Here is a 27,376-nt window from a genome sequence, read left to right as displayed (position 1 = left end):
CGCGTCGAGGCCCGAGCGGCCCGGCCCAGCCCGCGGCGGCTCCGCGTTAGTCAGTCATGGGGCGGCCGCCCAGAGCCGCCGCGGGGGCGGCGGGGCTCGGGGCTCGGGGGTCCGGCTGAGCCGGCTGCGGAGAGCGAGCCTGCCGCGAAGGCGACGGAGGCGGACGCGGGGCGACCCCGGCGGCAGCGGCGGCGGGGGAAGCGGGAGCCGCCTGGGATGTTCAGTGAGTGCGGGCGGCGGGCGCGGGCGCGGGTGGCGGCGCGGCCTAGGCAGTGGGGGCGGGGCGGGCCGGCGGGGCGGCGTGGCTGCGGGCGGCGGCCCCGCCCGGAGGCCCGGCGCGCGGGCCCGCTCTCTCGGGCGTTTAAGCTAGAGGAGTGTCTCTGGGCCAAAGTCGGGATGAAACTTGGCACATGGTGGCGGGGAGGACGCTGCCGAGCGCGGCGATGCCCACCTGCAAGGGCGCCCTCGAGGCGGCCGCACCCTTGACAGCCGGCTGCGGGCTGTGCGCCGCGGAGCCCGAGGCCGCGGTGCGCCTGGACTAGGCGAGGGCGGGGAGCCGAAGGTGAGGGAGCCGGCGTCCTGGGCTCGGCGGAAGTGCGGCCCTTCAGACTGCGGCGGGGGCGCCCCGGGCCGGCCCCCCGCGGAGGCCGGCTTAGCTCTGACCTCTGACCTTGCAGGTGGCGGTCTTGGAGCTGAAAGTCGGCCTGCGGGACCCGGGGCGCGCGGGGACCGTTTGCTCCTAGGTGACCCAGCGTTGCGGGGTGGGGGGCAGGGGACTGCGGTGGCCGAACTCGCTCTGGGTCCCAGCCCTGCTTGAGGGTGGAAGTCAGAAGAGGAGTTCGGGCCCTGTCCTTACACTCAGGGAAGCTTCTCGTAGTGGATGGGCTTCATGACTACATCGGCCTTCTCTGGAAACCATGTAACTACTTATAATCTCAATGAGCATTCGTTTCTTCTTCTGGGGTATTGACTGATAACTTAAAAGTGGACTTTTTAAAGGATACCCATAAAAGGAATAACGTATATGAAAATGCTTGACAAATAGGATGTGTTCTGTTAATACTAATTATCGGCTATTACAGTTACTTTTTTGTTAATTTGTAGGTTCCTTGTGGGCGTAAGTTTTTTGCATTAAATGTGAAGCATGCTAACTTTTGCTTTTTATGAATTACAAATATTTCCTGCCTTAAGAATCTGTATTAAACTGGAAAACTGAAAAGTGGGCTTACCTTGAGCATTTTTTTGTTTGTTTTTGGTTATCAACAGTAAATCAGATTAGTGTGTTAGGGAGTGATTTTGATGCTTCTGCCTCTAAATGTGTGAAGTTTATACTTGGTTCTGTCACTGGGGAATTAGGTAAAGGCCTCCTTTAACTATGCGGTCAACCAGTTTTTTGGTTTTACTTCTGCAAACAGACATCCTTCATAATACCTACGAAGGACGTCTTTGGAGAATGGATTTTTGTTTGTTTGATGATTCAGTTGGAAGGAGGCCCCGAAGGTGCTGTTAAACAGCGTTACCCAGGACAGTGCTGGAAGCCCTTCCTAGCCTCTGTGTGACAGGCAGCTTCTCAGGTGGTAACTATTCTGATCATGCCTTCAACAAGTGTGTGGTAAGTTCTCACTATTCTGTTCCCCAAGAGAACCCTTGGAGCAGCAAGACATAAAGGGGAAGAGCTCAGACCCAGCAGCCAGGTGACCCAAGCGCCCCTCCTGGCACTGTGGACCCCACGGCACCTGTCTGACTTCTGTGAGCCTCAACTTTCTCATCTGAGGAATGTTCCCTACCCTATGGGTCAGTAAGTGCTAGGTATTAGTGTCATGGTGGTGTAGGAAACAAATAGTGTGGTGATTCCCAGGATAGAAGTTTGTTCCTGGGTTTGGTGGGCAGACGGAATCATGCTCAAGTAAGAGATGGCCAAGCTGGGCTGTGAAGCATGAGCGAGACTTAGGTAAACCAGGTGAGAGTGCCAGTTAGGGGAGAGGGGAGGGGGAGGGGTTCCTCCAGATTAAGAAGGAGCCTCAGGCCAATGCCCCTAAGGTTAGACAATGGGGTGGTACCCACCTGCTTTGTAAACAAAGACAGATCAGAGTAACCTTGCTATGACTAGGTGGAGATGGGATTTTTTTTTTATCTTCCGCACTGGTGGAGGAAGGAGAAAGTTTTTAAGCTGAGCACAGATGGCATCGGATTAGCTTTTTGGAAAGATTATACCTGTAGTAATATGGAATTGAAAGAAGGGAAGGCTCAGCCACTTGTCCTGGTAGCTTTGTGTCTGCCTTTTGACTCTGAAAGGAAAAGGACTGCTTACCAGAGGCAGGCATTTTAATCCAAATCTGGAAGCTTAGAGAGCACTTTGAGAAGGCATGAAAAAACCTGGAGACCATTCCAGGCAACTTTTTCTCTTGAAAAGATCTTCATGGATGTATTGTATATGCCTAACTACAAGGCAGGATTTCCCCCCCACCTCCCCCCTGAAGTTCAGTTCAGTTGCTCAGTTCTGTCCAACTCTTCGCGACCCCATGAACCGAAGCATGCCAGGCCTCCCTGTCCATCACCAGCTCCCGGAGTCCACCCAAACCCATGTCCATCGAGTTGGTGATACTGTCCAACCATCTCATCCTCTGTCGCCCCCTTCTCCTCCTGCCCTCAATCTTTTCCAGCATCAGGGTCTTTTCCAATGAGTCAGCTCTTTGCATCAGGTGGCCAAAGTATTGGAGTTTCAGCTTCAACATCAGTCCTTCCAATGAACACCTAGGACTGAGCTCCTTTAGGATGGACTGGTTGGATCTCCTTGCAGTCCAAGGAACTCTCCAAGAGTCTTCGCCAACGCCACAGTTCAAAAGCATCAGTTCTTCTGCGCTCAGATTTCTTTATAGTCCAACTCTCACATCCATGCATGACCACTGGAAAAACAATAGCTTTGACAAGACGGACCTTTGTTGGCAAAGTATCCCTCTTAAAAGAAAGTGTCACCACATGCTTAAGTGTCTCCTATTACAAACACTATAATTACGCTTTCCAACAACAAGGTGCCGTTTGTGAAAGGTTCTGGACTGAAACAATCTCAGTCAATGCTAGTTTGGGATTATTTATACAATCAGTATAGTATTAATAAGTGATAAGTAAAAAAGGTATGCCCACCTGAATGGGTATTGATGGCTTTGTTGAGATTTCCAGTGATGTGTGGGTTCAAGAAGTGCTGTGTCATAGGTGATTTGATAGATGCGAAGGTGATGTGTTCTAGAAAATGGAATTGATGATTCAGAGTGGCTAAAGTGACCAGAGAGGCATAGATGTTGAAGATATAAGTGGATGCTTGCGTGCATGCTAAGTTGCTTCAGTGGTGTCTGCCTCTTCGCTGGTCAGTGGTTTCTGACTTTATAGACTAGAGCCCGCCAGGCTCTTCTGTCCATAGGATTCTCCAGGCAAGAATACTGGAATGGATTGCCATGCCCTCCTCCAGGGGATCTTCCTGATCTAGGAATGGAACCTTTTTTTAAGTTAACCAAATATTTTTCTTTATTAATTTTCCTATTGCAAGGGTAAAGTTGTCTTAGGTTTGAGCTTGTTTTTATTTGAGTGTTTTACAGAAAGTAACTGCTGCTCTGCTTGTCTGCTGGAACAAATTCCCTTTTCCCTTCTCATTTTTTTTTTAACTTGAAGATGGTTTGAAGAAAGTTGTATATTGGCAAGCTTTAGAAAATACTATAGAAAATTCCCATTCATAAATCTTTGTTTAGCAATCAGATAAGATATCTTTCTGGTAAGATGTTTTTAAATGTATCTGTATCTTAGTAACCTTACAGGATTTGAGAATAAGAAAAAGGTAGTACCATTTTTACAAGCAAAATACTAAATTTTTGGAAATTTTGCAATTCAGTAATCAGAAGTATTTTGCAAAACTTTGTGAATTGACAGTTTTAAGTTATGACACAGCTGCTTTACTTTCACAAAATAATACCATGCTCTGGAACTGTGTTCAATACAGTAAGCATTGGCCACGTGTGGTTGCTTTAATTAAAGCTTCAGTTCTTCAGTTGCTTTAGTCACATTTTAATTGCTAAATAGCCCTTTGTGGCTGGTGGCTGCCACACTGAACAGTGCAGATGTACAACATTTCCATCACTGCAGGAAGTCCTATGGGCAGTACTGTTTTAGTTTTTAAGTCATGTCCCAGTCTTTTGTGACCCCATGGACTATAGCCCGCCAGGCTCCTCTGTCCATGGGATTTCCCAGGCAGGAATACTGAAGTGGTTGTCATTTCTTTCTCCAAGGGATCTTCCCGACCCAGGAAGTGAACCGGCATCTCCTGTACTGGCAGATGGGAAGCACGTGGGCAGTACCACTCTAGAATAAAAAAGTGATCTTTCCACTGAGACACACACGAGGGTTTAATGTCACTAAAGCATCTCCAAAACTTCATTTGAATCCTGTTTCAGAGAGAATGATAAACATAGGAAACCATATCCCCCTTATTCTGGTTTCTTCTGTCTGCAGACATTGTAAATGGAGTACATGTGAAAAGTTTTCTTTATAAAATCAGACATCGTAGATATAGGTAGCCATTCTATAGATTGTGCCATACCCTTTCACGTTAACACAGTTTTGTATAGAAATAAGTTTTCTGAGCCCTAAAACAGTGTTGAAGCAGGAATTAAATATTCGTGGCTTTCTTGGTTCATAAAAATCCAGAGAAATCACGCGCCCAAAGTAAACCGTTGAGAATTCCAAGCAGGAGCTAGACAAACCTCACTTTATTTTTAATGTGAATTTCCAAGATAAAAGCCCTGCTCTAGGGAACTGTCCATCTGGGGCAGCTAAGCAACAGTGGTGGCAGGAGAGGGCAGCTGGCCTGGGTTGTGGAGGACGGTGTTTAGCATGGAGCAGCATAATCAGATTTGTCTTTTTCTCTGACCACCTTCGAAAGGGTGTTTGAGTTAGGCCTAGAGGTGGGAGGGTGTTGGAATAGTCCAGATGAGAAGTGATTTGTGCTGTCAAAAAGCAGCAGTGAGGATGTAGTAGCACAGTGGCTCCAAGACAATCCTATCTGGAATAGAAGGAGATGATGGCCATTTAGAAGTGAGGTTGGGGGAGATAAGAGAAGATGACCACTAGTTTTTGCTTGTTTGATTTTGTTTTGGTTTTTGTTGTTGTTGTTGTCTCTGTTGGTGGTTGGTGGCACCATTAAGCTGGCTAGGAAAACTAGAAGGAGGAAGTATGGAAGGAAGAGAATTTGAGCACATTGCATTTCAGATGTTGGCAGCATCCAGATAGAGAAATCTTTCAGTCTTGAGCTCAGAAAGGTGATGTGACTACAAACAGCATAGAGTCTTGTGTCTCTGGTGCTGTGATGCAGGGAATGTAAAGTATGGAAAAGGGGAACCAGAAAACATGCCTGCAGGGGAGGTGGGTGTTCAGCAGCCTGGAAACCATGTAAGATAGTAGGGGGACAATGACTTAGATTTGATAAGATTTGAGGAATCTCAAGTCTTAGTAAACAGCTCGCCAATGTTGACTGGCTGGGTAAGGAGACTAGTGCAGGTTTGGAGTGGCTGGGGGTAGGAAGCTATAGGAAAAGAAAGTAATTGACAAGAAAAGACTTCTGGGTCTTTATGGAGGTCTCAGCTGATGTTAGAGAAGATCAATTTCTCTGTCATCTGGCTGCCAGACTGTATGATTTCTGCTCCACCCTATCCCCTCCCAGATTGTACATTGCTTCCTGAGCCCCCAGCTGTGAGCCTTATTCTTGTAGCATTTATTTCTTAGGACACCATGGGAAAGAGCACAGCTTTTAATTCAAGTGTATTCTGCAAGTTTTAAAATTATATCATGTATGACTGAATCAAGAATAGTCTGGTTCATTTATTTTTAAGCTATGATTTATATTTCCACAAAGCATTTAATCATGATGATTAATGCAAAAACTTAGGTTTTTAGATGCTACTTAGAATGATCTGTCAATGGATTTTGCAAGCATGTAGAATGCTGCAGTGAAAGAAGAGAACTGATAGGTGAGTACTTAGTAGGCATTTTACATCTCACTTCAAAAGTATAGAATGATTTTTGTCAGTTTTTAAACATAATTACAACTGGAAAACATACACTTAAAAAAAAAAAAAAAAAACACCTAGCTGCTGTCCATATACTCAGAGAATTGATTTGAGGATAGTGGTGGTAAGTTTGCCTAGATTTGTTTTGAATTCATTTATCCTCAGAGCTGTCACCTTGTATCTTATGAGTGAGGGGAGACACACTATTCACATGGTACTTTATTGGCATCTCATGGAATTGGGTAGTCCTAAGCCCATGAAGTGCTGGGCTGGGGCTGCCTCTTTAAGCACCCCTGCAACCACACACATTTGAGCATATGTGGATGGGGTTAGGCTGCAGGGGAAAGTGTTAAGAGAGCAGCTGTGGTTCTTTCTTCCTGGTGTTACTTTGAGGCAGGAAGGTGATCCTGTCCTGATCTTCTGTAGCAATTTTGTTGAAGTATTAAATAGTAGACAACTATTAATGCATGAGAAATAGATACATATTAGGTCAGAATCCTCATTTTAGTTTCCATAAATACTAATAATGTGATATGAAAAGAAAAGTATGTATGTATGTATTTTTAACTTTAAAGTTAAAATATTTTATGTCCATTGAAAATTAAGAGAAAACCTGAAATTTTTTGACAAAGATGTAATCAGATTGAAAATCAATTTAAATTTAAAAGATTTTATAAATGTGGGAGAAGATAAATAGGTAAGGGAATTGCAGTGTTGGTCTCATGCCTGAGTCTCTCAAAAAGACAGGTCCATTTTAAGGAGGGTTCGTTTTGTTTTGTTTTTTCTTTTCTTCATGTGTCCATTTATGGGTGTTCGTACTGTGGAGATCAGGCTTCCCAGGTGGCTCAATGGTAAAGCATTCACCTACCAAGCAAGAGACGTGGGTTCAATCCCTGAGTAAGGAAGATGCTTTGGAGAAGGAAATGGCAACCCTCTCCAGCATTCTTGCCTGGGAAATCCCACAGACAGAGGAGCCTGCTGAGCTACAGTCCGTGGGGTTGCAAAAGGGTCAGAAACATGGCATCTAGGGAAATCAGTCAAGGAAGAGGGACTCTGCAGAATTTTTTCCATTTATTATTTATTTCATTTAAAATATGTGTGCACTGGAATCTAGTCCAGGGAAGTCGGTTGGCTCATGTTTCTGATATTTTAGTTGAGTGCAGCTGTAAAAGAGACTTAATGCCTGCGTTCCTCCCCTTGAGATCCATGGCCTTGCAGATGGTGCACTGCCTACCTTCAGGGAACGTCCTCATAAGTGGTGGTTTGGAGCCAGAAACTACTGTTTGGGGCAGCTAACTTGGGCAAATTCATTAAAATCTGTATTTACAAACTAGTTTCTAGTAATCTCCAATAGGGCCAGTTGTGTTTGTGTGTTTTTTTTTAACTGTTGTTCTAGCTGCTTTCTCTTTGCTGTCTCTTTTCCCCTTCTTTAAACATACATATACCTTGTCCCACCTTGGGCTCCCTTGTCATTTCAGGGTCTGCTCTGTCAGTTTTCCTGTATACATTTTTTTCCTGTCAGACAGGTAACCTCTTAACTCCCATCTTATTTGAGACACTAAGGGACATACATTGATAGTTTGCATTCCCATGGCAATAAGAGATGATTAGTAGGAAATCTGGAAAAGTTTTAGTTTCAGCTAAAATATGAGAAATTCGGATGCTTTGGAAGAGTTTGGAGACTAAGAATTCTATCACTGACTCAACCATGTCAGACCCACTGCCTCTCCTTTTTAACAAATATTTGATACTGTCTCTAGATAATATAATCATTCTATACACTTGGTTTAAGATAACATTTATGATGTTGTAACATTTTATATTTGTATATAAATATATGTGTTTTTGTATAGGCATATCTCCAGCTTTACTGTTCTGTTGTATGACTTTTATGCAATGAAAAGTCAATCATCAGATTATGTTTTTTAAAATTCTTTAGATTATGTTTTGAAAGAGTTAACATGAATCAGTTTGCAAGGATTATTTGTCAGTGATTTTGGAACAGCTTGTTTGGTGCAGTATATGGATAAAATAGTTATTTGGTTATTTATTGAAAGAAATTCCAATGGATAAAAATTATATATGGATAAATTTTTTTAATATTTAAAGAATAACAGATTTTTGAAACGTGAGGAATTTTAAATCTTAAAACAAATGGAGGAAATCACAAAAGAGAAGTCCAGTGCCTATAATTGAAACTGAAAACTTAAACATATCCAAATAAATTATCAAAAACACATCTTCTACATACAGACAGAAAAATTAGAAGCCCTTGATTTAGAGAAAGTTACCCTAATGGGGACAATCATATGTGTACGGATAATGTTGTTTGCATTCCAGAATGGACACCATGTTTTGATTCTGAAGAAGAAAATATTTCTTACATCACCGGAGTGAACTTAGAAAATTCATCCAGCTGTCAGTGTTCATCTGGACTGCAGTATTCTTTACTCCAGGCAGAGGAGTGTTTGAGGCCAATAGCAGCATCAGCGGTTCCTGATATTGTGTGTGTGTGTGTGTGTATTTGGCAGGGCCAGGTCTTAGTTATGGCGTGTGGGCTCGTTCCCTGAAGTGAAAGTATTAGTCACTTAATCGTGTCCCACTCTTTGCGGCCCCATGGACTGTAGCTCGCCAGGCTCCCCATGGTATTCTCCAGGCAAGAATACTGGAGTGGGTTGCCATTCCCTTCTCTGGGGGATCTTCCTGACCCAGGGATCAAACCTGGGTCTCCTGCATTGCAGGTATATTCTTTACCATCTGAGCCACCAGGGAAGCCCCTAGTTTCCCTGACCAGGAGTTAAACCTGGGCCCCCTGCATTGGGAGCACATAGTCTTAACCACTGGACTACTAGGGAAGTCCAAGGAGTTTCTGTCATTCTTGATCATAAATTTAGCAATCAAGGAAAACAGTCCTTTTGAAGGGGAACTTTCAAACTAGCTTGAATTACCACCTCAAATTAGTTTGAATATTACCCCTGCATTTTCTCCCTTAAAAGAATTCATGAGAGGATTTCCCTGGTGGTCCCTTGTCCATTGAGAGTCCACATGCCAGTGCAGGGAATATGGGTTCAATCCCTAGTCCAAGAGATAGCCACGTGTCATGGGGCACCTAAGCCCAAGAGCCACAACCGCTGAAGCCCATGTGCCCTAGAGCTGGTGCTCTGCAACAAGGGAGGTCACCGCAGTGAGAACCTGTGCGGCTCAAATAGAAGGATTGGTGAGAAGTTTTCTGATGCGTCCACACGTCCCCTTATTGTTTGGGTGCTTGTCTGTACCTGGTGTTAAAGGTCAGGAGTGAGAGGCAGACAGCGTGACTGACGTGTAAACACACTGATCTGAATGGAGGGGGGAGTCTGTGGGGCTTCTGTTTTTTACCTGTTTTGTACTGGGGTACAGCCGATGAACAATGCTGTGAGTTTCAGGTCAACAGCAAAGGGACTCACGCGAACAGCCGTGTATATACATGTAACCGTTCTCCCTGTGGGGCTTTAGTGTTAGGTTGGTGCAAAAGTAATTGCGGTTTTGGACCGTGAATTTTAAATCATTATAACTAGGTTCAGACACATCTTTATTAATCAAAATGGGAGAAAATAGGAGATGTTACAATCAACACATTTTTGCCAACAAGAAATAAGTTTATTCCTGTAGCATAAAAATGCACACTTTGGGATTTGACAAACTCTTGGAAAGCAGGTTCTGCCTTCTGCTGGTTGTGGAAACACTTTCCCTGCAAAAAGTTGTCAGATGCTTGAAGAAGTGGTAGTTGGTTGACGAGAGGTCAGGAGAATGTGGCAGATGAGGCAAAACTTTGTAGTCCAATTCATTCAACTTTTGAAGCGTTGGTTGTGTAATGTGCAGTCAGGTGTTGTCATGGAGAAGAATTGGGCCCTTTCTGTTGACCATTGTTGGCTGCAGGCATTGCAGTTTTCAGTGTATCTCATCGATTTCCTGAGCATACTTACCAGATGTAATGGTTTCACTGGGATTCAGAACGCTGTAGTGGATCAGGCAGGCAGCAAACCACTAAACAGTAACTGTGACCTTTTTTTGGTGCATGTTTGGCTTTTGGAAGTGCTTTGGAGCTGCTGCTCAGTCTAGTCACTGAGCTGGCCATCGCTAGTTGTTATATATTTTTGTCGCACATCACAATCTGATTGAGAAAAGGTATATTGTTGTGTATATTGAGAAGACAATACTTGGAAATGATTTTTTTTGTTGTTGTTGGTTAGCTCCTGAGGCACCCACTTACCAAGTTTTTTCACCTTTCCAACTGGCTTCAGATGCCGAATGACTGTAGAATGGTCGATGTTGCGTTCTTCAGCAGCTTCTTGTGTAGTCGTAAGAGGATCAGCTTCAGTGATTGCTCTCAGTTGGTCACTGTCAACTTCTGATGGCCAGCCACTACTCTCCTCATCTTCAAGGCTCTTGTCTCCTTTGCAGAACTTCTTGAACCACCACATTAGCTAATTGATCATTAGCAGTTCCTAGGCCAAATGCGTTGTTGATGGCACAAGTTGTCTCCACTGCTTTATGACCCATTTTGAACTCAAATAAGAAAATTGTTCAGATTTGCATTTTGTCGAGCCTCATTTCCATAGTCTAAAATAAATATAAAATAAACAGCAAGTAATAAGTCATTAGCAAAAAAACATAAGGTGAGAAATGTCGTTAAAACGTTAATTTAACATAACTACGTTTATTTAAAAATGTATTCCAGTATCAAACAGCAAATTTAACAACACAAAAGCTACATTTACATTTGTACCAACCTAATATTTAAGCTATTCTCATTTTCCATGATTGAAGTTGGCCAGGTGGTCATTGGGACAGTAGATCAGGTGGGAGAGAGGGTGAAGTTGGTCACTGAGGCTCTCCAGTCGGCCAGGTGGCCCCTACCCGTCATGACATCCAGCTGTCCATGTGACTCCCCCACAGGTCATGAAACGGGTCCGCACCGAGCAGATCCAGATGGCCGTGTCCTGCTACCTCAAACGCCGGCAGTACGGGGATGCGGACGGCCCACTGAAGCAAGGCCTGCGGCTGTCGCAGAGCACCGAGGAAATGGCTGCCAGCCTCGCAGGTACCTTGCCCTTCTCTCAGAGGCAGCAGCTGGCCCAAGTGCCTCTTTGAAAACCCATCATGACACGTCCTGCCTTGGAATCCCAGGGCCTTTGAGCTGTACCTGATGTTGTGTGCGACTTTCTCCTTCCCTGAACGGGGGCAGGGTCGTCTCTTCCCTCTTGCATGGGCCCCTCCCATCTCACCTGGGCCTCACTCATGGAAGGCCAGGTTCTCCAGAATGAGTCCTTTGGGAAGTGGTTGGAAGTGTTGGCATCATACGCATATTCCTGAGGCTTAGAATGTGTTTCTGCTTTTGTTGTTTGAAATTGTTTTGAAATTGGATTTGGATTTTTTAGAAAAAATTTTGAGAAATTTTTCCTGCAGTACTTTTAGATTGGTTATAAGCATCTTTAAATGGCCAAGGGTGAAGCTTGAGATTACAGTGTGTTCTCTAGCTCAGCACTGGCTCCTCATAAGAAGCCCAGCAGGCATCTGCCTCCTTATCTTCCATGTCAGGCTCACTCACTCTCCCTCCTCTTCAGACTCACCTGGGTTCCCCTGACAAGGGCGGGGCCAGGTGATGGACTTGGAATAGATTAATGAATGCTGTACTGTTTCTAGTAAGATGGCCAGGGTCCCGGACATGAGTAACTCCTTCTAAGCTTGGCATCACAGTCTTTGGTAAGCTCCTGCTGCCTTGTGTTCATTGGAACCTGTGCTGTTGCTGATAGTAGGGCAACCTACTGTTAAACCAAACTGTTAAATTTGTGTTCTCAGTTGTCTTGATTTAGATATGATGGCATATCAGGAGAGGGCCTGCTATTTCTAGAAAACTGCCAGGAAAAGTGAGAAGCATGAAATGTGATTACCATAAAATTTTATCCTGAATAATTTAATTGAGTAATCTGAATAATTATGTCTGCATTCAGCAGACGATCTTGAAGGCCTGCCGGTGGCCAGGTGCTGAGAAGTTCTAGAGAGAGCTGAGACTTAATCCTGGCTTCTGAGGTGCTTCACATTACAGTCGGGAAATGAGGCAGATAAATCAGCACTCGTGGGAGAGCGGCATAGTGAGTCCTGTGAGGGGCATGCTCAGCCTCCATGCAAACAAAGAACATACTCTTTACAGGTAGATCTGCAGGTCAAGAGGGCTTCCCAGAAGGTCTGGTGGTTCCCAGCATATAGTCAGGGGTCAGTAAATCATAGAAAGAATGAGCTGAGTTTCCAAAGAACCATTAGGAGCTTATCAGGGGGAGAGTTGAAGGGGAGCATCCAAGGTACCAAGTGTGGATTTTTGGAAGATGACTCTAGTGTCCGTGTTAACCAAGGAAGGGACAGATGAGAACCAGGGGAGCTACTCAGAAGCCTCCGGTATGAGCCAGTCTGAAGTAAGGACAGCGTGAGCTGAAAGGCAGCCATCAGAAGAGTGCAGGGAGGACTCGTGACAGGACTCGAGACTGGCTTCCTCATGGAGGGGCAGCAGGAGGAGGCTGTTCCTACATGTGCAGCCTTCCATCAAGTCTCTTTGAGTATCAGAGGGGACACTGATTATTCTCACCCATCTCCCCATCTCTGTGTGTTGTATGTCATGGCTCTACAGCCCTGCTGCATTAATTACCTCCATGCTTAATTACACGTGTGTCAGTGTTTTATCCGGATTATTGCCAAAGATGGCTCCTCAGCCCCCAGCCACCTTTTTCCAGTCCTGAGGTTCACACTCCCAGCAACGAGGGTAGGAGAACTTTGCTTTTCTTTTTGGAAAGCATGAACTCACAAAATGGTGATGAAGTGTATGTTTACATCCTGAATATTCCAGCCTTCTTCCTCCTCCCATTACCGAGAACTTTGGCAGCCAAGCATCTGCTGACCAGGAAGGTGATTAACTATCGCTTGTCCCTGGTGGATCCGCCCTGCCCAACAGAAGAGACCTGAAGACATCACCAGGAGATGCCACCCGGGTCCTCTTGGCTGATAAGCCCACGCCCAGAGTTCTTATCAGCTCTGTGATGCTGACTTTCAGAAAACTAGGGACTGTTGGTTCAGACCTTGAAAGAAACTGATCTACTTCACATGAAAAATGGAAGTGAAAAGAAATGATGAGAAGCATCTTGGAGAAAACAAACAGCAGAAAGAAGAAAAACCTCAGAAATACCATCACTGATAATCTTGAAACAAGAGAATGCTATTTTGAGAGAAAAAAGAATGTTCAAATATTTGTGTTGTTATTCAGTTGCTCAGTCATGTCCAACTCTTTGTGACCTCACAGACTGCAGCACGCCAGGCTTCTCCGTCCATCACCAACTCCCGGAGCTTGCTCAAACTCATGTCTGTCGTCCCCTTCTCCTGCCTTCAGTCTTTCCCAGCATCAGGGTTCTTTTTTAATGAGTCTGCTCTTCGCATCGAGTGGCCAAAGCATTGGAGCTTCCAGTGAATATTCACAGTTTGATTTCCTTTAGGATTGACTGATTTGATCTCCTTGCAGTCCAAGGGACTCTCAAGAGTCTTCTCCAACACCACAGTTCAGAACCACTTATTTATGTATATATGTGTATTTACATGACAGTACAACTGAAAAATCATTAGAAGAGTTGAAAGTTGAGAAAGCCTCCCAGAGAGTAGAGCAGAAAGATAAAAAAATGGAATCTGGGAGAGGTTAAAGGATCAGTTCAGTAGGTCTATCTAGAAATTGTAGGAGTCACGGCAAGAGAACACAAGAGAGTGTCAATAAAATGACTCGAGAATGTCTCAGAATTGCAAGGTGTGAATCTCCAGAGTGAAAGGGCCCCCGAATGCCCAGCACCGAGGTTGAAGGTAGACCCATCCCAGGGCACGTGATGGTGCAGTACCAGGTCCTGGGCTCAGATGCGTCCCAAGGAGCCTCTCATGAGTCTCTGCACCTCTCCTCTCATCCGGCTTGTGTATCCTGTGCTTTATACCTTTCATTCCTCTGCTGGGTGGGTAGATGTGTCAGTCATACTTAACCAGAAGCCCAGCGTCCTTTGAAAGTGTCCTGAGATGCCCAGTGCTACTGACGCCCCTCAACACCAGCTGCCACCCATCCCGCCACATTTTAGGCTAATGATTGTCTTTCTGTCCGCATCTTGTGTGTCTCTTCCTCTGTAGTCCAGTCAGAATCTGGTTGTGCCAACATAGTGTCCGCTGCCCCTTGCCAGGCAGAGCCCCAGCAGTATGAAGTACAGTTCGGACGGCTGCGGAATTTTCTCACCGGTAAGTACTCAGCGCCAGCACCCTTTTCTTGTTAAAAAGGGATGATGCACATTTCCCTCAGAACCTGCTATGTTCCAGCTGTGGTTTAGGTGCCAAGGATCCAAAGGTAGTTGAACACAAGTCTTGTATTCAAACTTATAGTTTGTTGGAACTCCTGAGAGAGTGAAATCAGGAGGCTAAAGGGCTCTGAGCATGCTATTCATTAGTCCATGGCCATCAGCATAGTGACTGTAACTTGTGCTGAATAAGTGGAGGCTCAGTCAGCCCTGTAAGGATGCCTCCTTACATGCAGCGGATGTGAAATGGACGTTGCTATCACTGCCAGTAAGACAGTACATCTCAAAATGGCCTTTTTCCCTTGTTTCCAAAAGTGCAAGAGAGTTATCATACTCATGAATCAGCAACACAAAAAATTAAAAGTTGTAATTTAGAGCAGTTTGTGGGTGGTGTAATAACCGTGGAAATACAGAACCAGTAGATATGAATTATAATGAGGTTTCATAATTCACTTTTAAAAATGCAGTCATGTAGCCTGCCTGGTGCGTGTAGTTCCTCATACATGGAGTGAACGAGGCTATTCAAAGGCAAAACCAAGGGATTTTGACTAGTCCTAAGATGGCTGATTATAATTTTAATGTTGGAAAGATGATTGCAATAAAAGTGACTACGTTAATTCTGGTTCTTAATCAGAGTCTTTTGTTGAGTACTTTCCTTACACAAAACACCTTGAGGTGCAAGAAATACAAAACTTTCTCTGTCCTCAACAGATGGAGAGTAATTCGCCACATATCGATTAGTAGAAAATTATAGTTCAGATACTTTGAAGTTGTCCTATTTTTCTTTCCTTATTTGAACAGTCCTTGAGTTAATAATTTTAGTAAGCAATCAGTATATAAACCAAAAATAATATACCTGATTACACACAGAGTTCTAATTTTACTTCACCCGCATAGCGGCTAGTGTTTTAAAGCAAAGAATCCACATTTCCTGCATTCTCTAGTTGGGCAAAATGACCACAATGTTACAGGAGATAAAGGTTACAAAATAAAACCCTAGAGAGGGTTATCTTACCAGTTTCACAGATGTTGAGTTATGGGATTCATAAGTAGAGAATAGTCTGTTAAATTGTTACAGAAATTAAAAAATTGTGAAGATTAACAGTTTAATAAAAAGAGTCTATTATGTTTAAACTGGAAAGAAACTCCAGTAAGATCATTATATCATATGAATGTTAAATATCTCAGAACAGTGATCAGTTGCTTTCTGTGTCAGCTAAAGATAAAAAAAGAAAAATTGGATTTATAAAAAGAATTTCAATCAGAGGTAAGCAAGAACTTGGAGATGAGATATTTTTAACTATTGGCATTGGTTTTTGAGACTTTAAGCAATTTTTAAATTTTTTAAAATCTGTTTTTAGAAAATGATTTCACTTGGTTTTTAAAACACAGCTATGATTTCCCCTTAATAGATTTCTCTCATCAATCTAGTGATGAAGGTGGTTTAGAAAGAGTTGCCTGGCCTCATTTAGCCCTTCTCTTTTATCCTTTCAGACTGTATGTACATGAGGCATTGATTGCACTGGGGCTAGGGGTAACAGTAGAGTGTGTTGGTGGGGGGCCTGCCCTCTGATGAAGGAGCCAGACAACTTGGGAAGCTCCAAATCTGTTGCTGAGATAATCTCTATTAACCTTTTTCTGTGTAATTTCTCATCTTGTTTCACAACTGAGAAAGTTGCCTATTTGTCTATAATTTGATTCTTCAGTCCTTGGTCACAGGCTATCTTGAGAGGGAGAATAAAAATGGTTTTTCCTTATAGAATGTTTCTTCCTGGAACATTTTTCTCTACCATCAGGTCTCTGAAGAGTAGTCAGCCAAATCAAATGAATAGTTATCTCCTGAGCCCCAAGATGGAAGTATAACATATAGTCATTAATCTGAATTGAGGTTAACGCTAAGTAAGAAGGCTGAACGTCACCGTTTTTGCATGAGATGTGACAGTAGGGAAGTGTTCTCATGGACCAGTGTGGAATCAGCCGCCAGGTATTGAGTCCGCATTTGAAGTAAAGGGGGAAAGGTGGGGGTGTGGCACTTAGAGACGGCTTTCTTGAGGAGGGTGGGCTTTACATTAGCACTTGGAGTTCAGACATCTGTGGAAGAGAAGTAGAAGGATTCGGGCTCTGTGCAGAGACATGAACAGGGGCAGAGGTGATGATTATGTTTTCAGGAACCTTGAAGGAGCCCTTTGTTGAAAATGGGCATTCAGATTGGAGAGAAAGACAGAATGGAGAAAGGCTGAGAATTGTGACCTTCATCCTGCATGATGGAGACCAGTCTGGGTGTGACTGTGGGTATGGGAGCAGTGGACAGAGTGTGTGTTAAGGGGCGATGGAGGCCAGCTCCAGTCCACAGAGGCCCTGAGGAGGGAAACAGGGCTACAGAAGTGGAAAGCGGTGTCTTGAGTCCATAGTTCGTCGTCAAGGTGGGATATCCAGGAGTAACAGAGGGAGAGCTGAGAATGACGGGCTTTACTGAGCAGGGGTAAGTCAGGTTTACATGGTTAGGATGATGCATAGCATGTAAGGTACAGAACTCAGCATCAGCTGCGGGAAACGACAAATTAAAGGCTAGGAGATGGAACTCCTAAAGGAGATAATGGAGAAAGTGAGTACTAAGGCTGTGGCTCCTGCAACATATTTCTCCTCTCGAAGCTATAGCGTGAGAGGTTCTGTGAGCTCACCTGTTGAGGGCCTTTTCTCCAGGGCACACAGTAGGAAGAGCATCGACTGCGGTCAGTCACTCAGGATCTGAACCTGGGGATACTTGGGACTCTTAGATACAGTTTGGGTGTAAGTACCTGGCTTATTGAAGGCACACACGCAGTGTTAGTTCCTTAAAGTGAGGTGAGCCTTTGAAGAGCCAGGGAGGAAGAGGAGCCCACAGGCATGGATGGGAAGGGTCTGCCTACAGACAGAGGAAGGGGTTGGGTTGTGTCTGAAGACTGAGCCCTGCGGACAAAGGCCAGGGGATGAGGACCGGTGTGTGTTTGACTTAGTGTCCTTTCAGTAAAACATGAGCTGTATATTGTCATTGCAAGGGAGCAAGATTAAAATTGAGCTAAAACTTCAAGTTAATCTCACCTTGTTCCAGATGTGTTGATGGGTATTTTTACACCTAATATACTGTTCTTTTCAGACAAGAGGGAATAATTAAACAGCTTTTGAAACTATGAACTGAAACAGCAGTGAATATCAGTTAAGTTTTAAAGTACTGCATCCTTATTTCTAGATGGCTAGTGTTTTTTTTTTAATCCTGAGCTTAGTAAATTAAAATACCTCTCATTTTAAAAAATAAGCCTGAAACTTAAGATTGTAAGGAGTTGAAAACAGCCCTTCACCCCAATAGAATATATTGGATGTCTAATTCATAAAATTGAATCTTTTTGTTAGTATTTTGAGGTTGAAATTTTCCGGAGGTCTTCTAAAGAATTATAGTATTCAAAGAAATACCAAAATCTATTTAGGGTTCTCCAGAGAAACAGAACCAACAGAATGGAATGTATATATAAAGAGGTTTATCTTAAGGAGCTGACACACGTGATTGCAGAGACTGACAAGTCCAAAATCTTCAGGGCTGGCCTGCAGACCGGGACCCAGGGGAGTCACAGTTCATGTCCAAAAGCAGTCTGCTGGCAGAGTTCCCTCCTCTCTTCTTTGTGCCCATAGACCTTCAGCTGATTGGATGAGCCCCACCCACATATGGAGGGGAACCCTTTCTGCTTAGTCTACTGGTTTAAATGTTCATCTCATCTAAAAAATTTCCTTCACGAAAACATCTAGGATGTTTGACCCAATATCTAAGCACTGTGTCCTAGCCTCATTGACACATAAAATTAACCATCACAAGTTCACCCACTATGAACTTGGCACCCATACCCATCTTCTTAAAGCATAATTAACCTCCAGATAAAGATGATTAACAAGGTCATAATTCTGCCTAACGCTCGGTACAGCTATATTTGGCCTCTTGGTGCGAGTAGCCAACTAATTGGAAAAGACCCTGATGCTGGGAAAGATTGAAGGCAATAGGAGAAGGGGGCGGCAGAGGATGAGATGATTAGATTGCATTGTTGACTCAATGGACTTGAATTTGAGCCAACTCTGGGAGAGAGTGAAGGGCAGGGAAGTCTGGCAGTCCGTGGGGGTCACATAGAGTCAGACACGACTTAGCAACTGAACAACAACAGCCAAAAATTTCCTAATCACTTTCTCAGAAGAAGAAACAAAGCCCACAGGTAGTGTTTGCTCTTGTTGAAATCCTGTGGTTTGAGTGCTGTGATATAGGGACTACCGTAGTGGTCCATTGGTCAGGACTCTGTGCTGCCACTGCAGGGGTCGTGCGTTCAGTCCCTGCTCAGGGAACTAAGACCCTGCATGCCATGTGGCCCAGCCAACAAGAGGAGTAAATACTATGATGCAAAGTCAGCGTAACTTATACTCTGTGGTAGAGGATAAGAAAAGAAAGAAAACAAAGATATTTGCTTATGTACAGATACTCACACCAACATGTTCACAATAAAATGAGGAGGAGTACTCATGATAGTTACAGTTCTGGGGTCTGAAACTGGTCCCATGGTCATAGCTCGTCCTTAACTACCCTCTACTCCCTATTCAGTATTGCTTTTACCTTTAGCTAGCACCTCAGCTGGTCCTGGTTCTTTACGTGGTCCTGCCTTGGTTGGATTGCTGCGTTTGTTTTATCCACCGTCCCCTCAGGGGTGGTCGCACTGAGGAGCTGTACTCGACCTCCTATGTCGTGGACATGCTCTCTTCTCCCCCGCTGTGGAGCAGCAGCGCAGCTTCCCCTCGGCAGTCAGGCTCAGTCACGCAGCCAGCACCAGAGCACCCTGCGCCTGTCAGCTCAGAGGCAGGAGCCTGAAGCAGCTGAGCAGCAGCCCCAATTCAATGTGAGATCGCTGTAATTGAAGTTCATCTTCTAAGAATGCATTTGAGTGGGGGCATGTTTATCCTTAAATGCACATACTGTGCAGTTAATTCACCTGTGGTAAGATGAAATAGAGCATTAAGCAGAGGTAGCATGCTGGAATCATCTCCCTTCCGACTAGAGAGATAAGTGCCCTAATTCAGTATTCCTGAATCTTGAGACAGGTATGGATTCCTTTTCATGGAATAAAAAAGGAAAATGCTAGCAGAATGTTGTATAAGTGCTAACTTAAAGCATTTTTATATTAATTTACTTAGGTACATACAGACATTACCCTAGACATGAAACTTTTAAGCTTCCTTTATTTTGTTTGAACCTAAACTCATTTACAAATAAAGTACAAGCAAAATCACAAAAACTAAAGTTCAGATTAGCCAGTGAATGTGACAGATGGATTTTGCCATAAATAGCTCACTGCGCCACACAGACCAGGGGCTGGTGTTCCCTGGCTCCCCCGAGGCGCTGGTGCACTGGCGTCCCTCCTTGCTGGCCATTGCTTCTGTGCACGTGGCCGTGGGACCTTTGCCCTGTCCCAGCTCTCTGCCTTCCCTCACTTAGGTGTCACACACACATCTCTGTGCTGTTCTCGTTAGCCTGTGACCAAAGTATACACTTACTTGAACATTCTTTGTCATGTGGTTTCATGTTGTTTAAGTCTCACATTGGTAAATGGTTTAGTTTTAATGACAGGAAAATGTTCCTCTTATAAATTATCACTGCAAAGAGAAGTTGTCCTTTTTAATCAGCAAAATCAAAATGAGTACACTGAGAGATATGAGACACGTAAGGATGAATAGTGTCGTTCGTCTTAGCGCTGGGACATGCCAGCTAGGGAATTGTACATGTCCGTGAGCCCACTAAACTCAGAGCTGCAATGTTACTGCAGGAGATGAAAGCACTAAAACTGTATGCCAGTACTTGCTGAAGGCCATCCAGATAACCCTGAATTTATCTGTGTTTTCTTGTTAAATTGTCAAGTTAAAGTTTCTGTGAAGAACTCAGATATCCCCAGAATCCATGTAAGGTCTCTCCGAGGTTTGAGATCCCAATTTGAGCAACGCTAATACTTCGAGGAAAGTGCTTACCCAAAGGCCTGGATGCAAGCTCCTTTGCATGTGTGTAAAAAGAGGCACACTGTTGGGCATCAGATTCCAGACTTGCTGGCCTTCTGGGTCTATGATCTTCCTTCCTTGGTCCAAAGGCTTCGGCTACAAGTTTCCAGAACTTTGTGTTGGGCTTATACTTGAATCCAGAGCCTCAGGAAGTAGGATCCTGGCCAGAAGGGGACTGTGCGCTCCACAGGAGACCATGCTGGTTGTAAAGGCTTCACTTCTTTTTCCTTACAGATTCTGACTCCCAGCACAGCCACGAAGTGATGCCTCTCCTCTACCCTCTCTTTGTCTACCTCCATCTCAACCTGGTCCAGAACAGTCCGAAGAGCACAGTGGAAAGCTTTTACAGTCGCTTCCATGGAATGTTTCTGCAGAACGCCAGCCAGAAGGATGTCATCGAGCAGCTGCAGACCACACAGACCATCCAGGACATCCTGTCTAACTTCCGGCTGCGAGCCTTCCTGGACAACAAGTACGTGGTTCGTCTGCAGGAAGACAGCTACAACTACCTTCTCCGCTACCTCCAGAGTGACAACAACACCGCGCTGTGCAGGGTCCTCGCCTGGCACATCCACCTGGACGTGCAGCCCGCCAAGAGGACGGACTACCAGCTCTACGCCAGCGGGGGCTCTTCCCGCGGCGAGGGTGGTGGCCTGGAGCCCGCCGACGTGCCGGCACCCATCCTGCAGAATGAGGCCGCGCTGGAGCTCCTGCAGGAGAGCATCAAGCGCGTCAAGGACGGCCCCCCCTCACTCACCACCATCTGCTTCTACGCCTTCTACAATACAGAGCAGCTGCTGAACACTGCAGAGGTCTCCCCGGATAGCAAGCTGCTCGCGGCAGGCTTCGACAACTCCTGTATAAAACTGTGGAGTCTGCGCTCCAAAAAGTTAAAGTCAGAACCCCATCAAGTAGACGTGTCCCGCATCCACTTGGCTTGTGATATCCTAGAGGAGGAGGTAGGTATATTGGTTTTTCTTCCCTGCACCTGCCTTACTAATGTGCTTCGAGTATTCTTACCAAGCATGACAGATCTTATCGCAAATGGACTTCATTATATTCTTCATCATATAACTAATGCCAGACTAATGCCTGGTAACCTGTAACCAGTGAATTCCTGCTAATGGCCAATCTTGGCCAGGAGGAAAATGTTAACGTGAGCTGAACATCATTAATGAATGGTCAGTATGTATGTATTACTTCCTGAAATGTGGATATCATTGCTGAGCCTAAAGACTTTTAGCTATGTGTGTGAGTGTGCATGTGTGCATATATAAGCAATCAGAAGTAGGATTACTGGGTCAAAAGGTATATTGCCATTTCCTAAGAGTAAACTAGGATGCTGTTTCTCTTCCCCCCCCAACCCCCGGGTGCCCTTGGCCTTTCACAGCAGTGCAGTCCTCTGACTTCACCCAGGGTGTCCTGTGTTCATCCAGCAGTCAGCATAATGATCTTGTTTGCTTTGATTGGGGGTGGTCATTGAAAAGGGCCGGCCCAATGGCCTGAGTTTCAGGTCACTGAGAAGCGCTGGCTCAGAGAAAGTGAGGGCAAAGGGAAATAGACATGGAACATCACAGAGTTCACCTTCTCTGAGAGTGGTGCCTCAGAATTTGCAGGGAGAATACCTTTTTCATATCACTGTTGGAATTCAGGTAGCTCAGACTCAACTTACCATGGATGGAAAATTCTTTGCACTAGGTTGAAAGGTTAAGGATTTGAAAAAAAAAAAAAAAAGTTACTCAAGTTAATTTCCAGTTGCTGGTAAGGATGTCAAGAATATTGGATGTACAAAGTCAGCCTTTTTTACCCATTCCTGTTTTCTGAGTCATTTTCCAGTTAGTATGGCCTTTGAGTCTTTGCTTCTTGAAGTTGAAAGAGGAAAATTAGAGGAGTTTGTTATGATGAATAAAGAATCTAAATTCTGATGCACGAACTTTGATTTCTAGAATCTGTAGTGCCCTCCAGAATATTTTTCATTGTACACATATTTGAATTATCAAGTTTCTCTTCACTGGGGACAGTTCTAGCTTCTTGGGGGCTCTTCACATGCCGTGAGGGATACTGCCCTCATCTACTCTCAGTTTTCTATTTAGAAAAATTATTCCTGCTGTCCTTACTAGTTTTAATATGATACTGGTTTGGGGATTAGTCTAGGCATTAAAAAATAATATAAAGGAAGATAGCAAAGCTAGAAAGATAGGTGCAAAGGTGGAAAGAACATTAGATTAAAATAAAAATTTTTAAGATTCCCCACTGGCTACCACTGAATTTTATGTGTGAATTTTATCTCATTTTTTAAAAAATCAAGAGCAATAACCAAAACCTTCTGTGTAAGCATAAAATTACCCCCAATTCAGCTGGATTTACAGCACTGGCCTCAGCTTCTGCCATTTCCACTGGAAGAGAATTTTGATTAGCCTTGGGAATCTGTTTGCTGGCGCAACGCTGCTGCTCCTGTCACCGCGGTGGCAGCAGCCTCCTCCTGGTGGAGGCATGTGGAGTGGAAAGCAGGCCTGCCCTCCCACTTTGCGCTGTACTGGACGACGGAGAGAGCTTGTCGATCGGCAGCTGCACGTTGTTAATGTTTGTGCAGCATGATAAAACCACAGGTACCAGAAAGGAGGACTTGCCCTCCTGTCCAGTCATGTGGCTAGGACTGCAGCCTCCGCCCAGCAGCGCCGCTCTGTGTTCAGTTCATTGACATCTGCTCACTCTGCCCCAGCCTGGCCATCTTCAGGTTTGAGAAGTGAAGTCAGTGTTGTCGGTAACGCTCAGTTCTGTAGCTGTGTACCAGACAGTCGCAGGTCTGTGCTAGCCAGTGGGATACAGTGTGAGCCATGTGTGCAATTCAAGTTTTTCTAGTCAGCACATTGAAAAGGTAAGAAGAGGTAGTTGATGTTAATTTTAATAATGTATTTTCAATTCATTATAGTCAAAATATCATCATTCTGCATGTAAGCAGTATTTTCAAAGTTTTAATGAAATCTGTTACATTCTGCCTTTTTGTCCTAAGCCTTAGAAACCGTTGTGTATTTACACATAGCGCACATGTCCATTTGCACTGGCCACCAGCCACCTTTGCTCTCCTCGATCAGGCTGCTCTCTGCTCACACAGTAGCAGTGTCTCACCTGCTTCCAGATCTTACCCACTCCCAAGCCCAGCCATATTTAATTTCTTTCAGCTCCGTTGGTGGCTGATTGGAGAACAACCCAAGGCTTGTTCAGATCCCAAGGCATGCTGACCGAGGACTGACTGCATTGTAGCTAGGGCGCTGGGGGCTCCTTGGTCTAAGGCAGGGTCAGCAGACTGTAGTAGTCAAAGAGCCTTTATACTTATTTTTCTTATTCTTTTAAAATTTCTATTTTAAGCATATCTTATAATGTATATAATACAGTTCATTATTACGTGAATGTACTTTACAAATTAAAAATTCCCATTTGGGATGCATCTGGGGTAGAATTTACTGTGGGAGGGGTGGTTAGACAGTTGGAGAACATTTGGGGTGTTGTCCTGATAGCATGGGAGGGGTCTATATGGTCAGGCATGGGTGACCCATTGCTTGTTCAGGGTTTCAGCTCAGCTGCACTGAGGCCATTGTGGGGCTGCCTCAGCCACAGAAGAAAATGTGGCCAAACTATTTTAAGCTGTGGTCCTGGCAGGGAGTTGATAGGGCTAGCCTGCAGGACTGTTCTGGTTTCTCTGTTTCTTGGTTTATAGAGTCAGCAGGCACTTTGCACAGGCTCGGGATAGTCGTGGGGCCCCTGAGAAGGTCGCCTGTCTCCCAAAGTGTTACTGTAACCTCTTTGGAAAGGAAAATTACTAATATTCTTGGTAATACTCAGTAGAACCTTAAGCTCCCAAATGCTTATGTATTTTCAATGTTGATTATCCGGAATAGCCATTTTGAATATCCATGAACATCAATGTTTATTTTCTCTTAACTCTTCTCAAAAATGTATACGTTGGAGGCATTCATTCTATTTTTAATTTAATAGTTTTCAAATGGAAATTAAAAGGGTGGCCTTTTTCTATACAAAGGCTCACAAAGGTATTTATTTCTCAGCCAGCAAGGCCCATTTGGTTCAGGAAGCTTCATCTTAACTCCCTATTCTTCCAGTGTAAAACTGAAGCTCATTTGACTTTATGAATTCCAGGATTGAGATATTTGCAGTTATAAGGAGCTTGTCTGCGAGAACAAAAGGAAAGTAGATTTGAACCCAGAGAATATGCTTGGGTGTGCGGCAGGGGGCCTCACCCCCCACCCCTGCCCCTTTTGCCAGGAGTTGTCTTTCTTATCCCCACACATAGGGGTTTATTTCCAGGAATCACAAGAGTCACTTGACTCTGAGAGGAATTCTGAATCCTTGCCTCCTTTTTTACTTTGGGAAAATATTTGAACCGATGCAGAAAGTCACGGTTTCAAAACTGTTCTTTCTTTTTGGGTACCAGCCATTCATGTCTGGTTACAGAGCATGGGTGTAAGTTACCGATGACTGCACTTGCCTGGCCCACGGTTATTTCTGTGATGTATCCAGGTTTTATTTTTGGCTAAACTCCCACAGCGGTTCTGTATACATCTTGAAGTGAAACCACATCTGCCTCCATCACTGACCCCAGGTGTGGGGTGATTTTTCTCAACGGACTAGAAACAGGGAGCACTGTGGCCTGCAAAGCAGCCGAGACTGACAGGTGAAGACATGCCCGTAGAATAAAAGAATCCAAGAACATAACATCAAAAATAAATTTTTTCTACTGATGGACTTCTGAATTTTGAAGTGTGTGCTCAGCGTAAGAGTAAGGTCCACGGTCATTACTCTGCAGTAGTAGCCCTGCTAGAGTGTTAGCTGCAAGGTGAATTTAAAGAAAGCAAATCTATAAGTTGTAGGAGACTTTTTATTCAGTTACACAATTACAAGGTGCTCTCCTGGGGTCACCCTGAAGGATAGAGTCAGGTACTGGGTAGATGCTGTTTCCCAAGCAGGTCTCTCTGTTTCTGGACATTTTGTTCTCCATGGCAGACCGCTAAACTCTTATCCTGTGTGTCCCCATGACCCCCAGGATGACGAGGATGACAACGCGGGCACAGAGATGAAGGTCCTGCGGGGACACTGCGGGCCAGTGTACAGCACCAGGTTCCTTGCGGACAGCTCGGGGCTGCTGTCCTGCTCCGAAGACATGTCCATCAGGTACTGGGACCTGGGCAGCTTCACCAACACCGTGCGGTACCAGGGCCACGCCTATCCCGTGTGGGACCTGGACATCAGCCCGCACAGCCTGTACTTTGCCAGCGGGTCCCACGACCGCACGGCCCGGCTCTGGTCGTTTGATCGGACGTACCCACTGCGAATCTACGCCGGGCACCTGGCAGACGTGGACTGCGTCAAGTTCCACCCCAATTCAAACTACTTAGCCACGGGCTCAACCGACAAGACGGTGCGGCTGTGGAGCACCCAGCAGGGGAACTCGGTGAGGCTCTTCACGGGCCACCGCGGCCCTGTGCTCTCCCTGGCCTTTTCCCCCAACGGTAAGTACCTGGCGTCCGCGGGCGAGGACCAGCGGCTGAAGTTGTGGGACCTGGCGTCCGGGACCCTCTACAAAGAGCTGCGGGGCCACACGGACAACATCACCAGCCTGACCTTCAGCCCGGACAGCAGCCTGATCGCGTCCGCGTCCATGGACAACTCCGTGCGCGTCTGGGACATCAGAAGCGCGCACTGCAGCACCCCCGCGGACGGCTCGTCCAGCGAGCTCGTGGGCGTCTATACCGGCCAGATGAGCAATGTTCTGAGCGTGCAGTTTATGGCTTGCAACCTCCTGCTGGTGACCGGAATCACACAAGAAAGTCAGGAACATTGATTTGGATCTTTGATATGACAGACTGGGGCGTGTGAAGGGCTCCAGACGGCAAGTCTTAGGACAGACAGATAGAATCACTGACTGACTGTGAAAGACTCCCCGTGTTCCCCCTTGCCCTGCCGATGTCCTGAACCCACCACTCTCCACTCAGCCCCCAGGTGTGGAAGCACAGGGGCAGGAAGGGTGGTGACGGGGAGCAAACGTGAGATAGGAATCACGGAGACCCCACTGTGTCCTCGTGTGGCCCCTCCCTATCTCTGGCGCCAAGGTGCCCTTGCCTCGCTGGGGCTGCACTTGACCTGAGGATGTTTGCCAGGCACCCTCCCCAGGAGCAGTGCCGCAGGGTCACTGAGTGGAAGGGACTCTCTCCAGGTAGGAATGCGGGGGTGAGAATTAGGCAAGGGGGCAGGGTCATCCTGGCAAATGTTTTTCCTTTTCTGTGATTACAGAGAACCAGGACTGTTTATTATTGTTATTATAATTATTATTGAGAAGAGAAGACCTAGCACTGGCAGAGGGGGCTTCTCTGCTCTCATCTTTCAGGTTTTACTCCTGGCACTGGCTGTGACACTTGGAATTTTGAGGTTCAGGGAATTCAGAGAACTTGGTCGCACAGTGTGTTGGGAGAAAGGGAAATTTCCTGGGTGACAGTTGGATCACTCCAGCTGATATGTTTCTAGAAGTGGGTGGGCAGATTTGACTGAGAAAGTCTTGGGCTCTTGCAGCAATGGTGGGAAAGAAAGATTCTTTTTGTGGCTGCACTTCTATTAACAATTCTCTCCCCCAAAAGGTCGGATTGTGGTAAAGAAATGAAAATAATTAGAAGTGAAAAGTCAAAAGAAAGAATTAAAAAATGTTGAATTTCCAAATGATTCCGAGGTGTGGCTTTTCCAGCGTCTTTTCCTCTTGAGATCATCCCTCCCACCTGCTTTGCGATAGCAGTTTAACGAACAGTCTGTGAAACAAATCATAAGTACGAACACATGCATTGAAAACTATGCTCTGAGGATGAAGTGACTTCTAATTTGTGGGGAAAAGGATTAAATATTTCTGTTTTCTGAAAA

The 27,376-nt window shown here is 45.1% G+C and overlaps 1 protein-coding gene and 1 pseudogene across 7 annotated transcripts; one reads left to right on the top strand and one right to left on the bottom strand.

Moving 5' to 3' along the window:
• The first annotated feature begins 24 nt into the window (after positions 1-24).
• On the top strand, positions 25-27,376 carry TAF5L (TATA-box binding protein associated factor 5 like). Of its 7 annotated transcripts, none has more exons than XM_065922335.1 (6): positions 25-223; positions 1,641-1,749; positions 10,989-11,133; positions 14,238-14,342; positions 20,690-21,414; positions 25,515-27,376. In XM_065922335.1, exons 3-6 carry the CDS (start codon positions 10,992-10,994, stop codon positions 26,310-26,312), a joined length of 1,770 nt encoding a protein of 589 aa, XP_065778407.1. In that variant the 5' UTR covers positions 25-223; positions 1,641-1,749; positions 10,989-10,991; the 3' UTR covers positions 26,313-27,376. The 7 variants fall into 7 exon arrangements, with proteins under 7 accessions (XP_065778407.1, XP_065778404.1, XP_065778406.1 ...); XM_065922332.1 differs by having other exon boundaries at positions 1,641-1,794; XM_065922334.1 differs by having other exon boundaries at positions 1,641-1,798.
• On the bottom strand, positions 8,117-10,649 carry LOC136158081 (histone-lysine N-methyltransferase SETMAR-like; annotated as a pseudogene).

Source organism: Muntiacus reevesi, chromosome 2, assembly GCF_963930625.1.
Source record: "Muntiacus reevesi chromosome 2, mMunRee1.1, whole genome shotgun sequence".
Taxonomy (NCBI): Eukaryota; Metazoa; Chordata; class Mammalia; order Artiodactyla; family Cervidae; genus Muntiacus; species Muntiacus reevesi.
This window is presented reverse-complemented; position numbering and strand designations above follow the sequence as displayed.

What these genes read in the sequence shown, in the direction of transcription:
- TAF5L (XM_065922332.1), top strand. An exon ending in AATGGCTGCCAGCCTCGCAG is followed by an intron (nt 11,134 to 14,237) that starts GTACCTTGCCCT and finishes CTTCCTCTGTAG; the next exon opens with TCCAGTCAGAATCTGGTTGT. An exon ending in GCTGCGGAATTTTCTCACCG is followed by an intron (nt 14,343 to 20,689) that starts GTAAGTACTCAG and finishes TTTTCCTTACAG; the next exon opens with ATTCTGACTCCCAGCACAGC.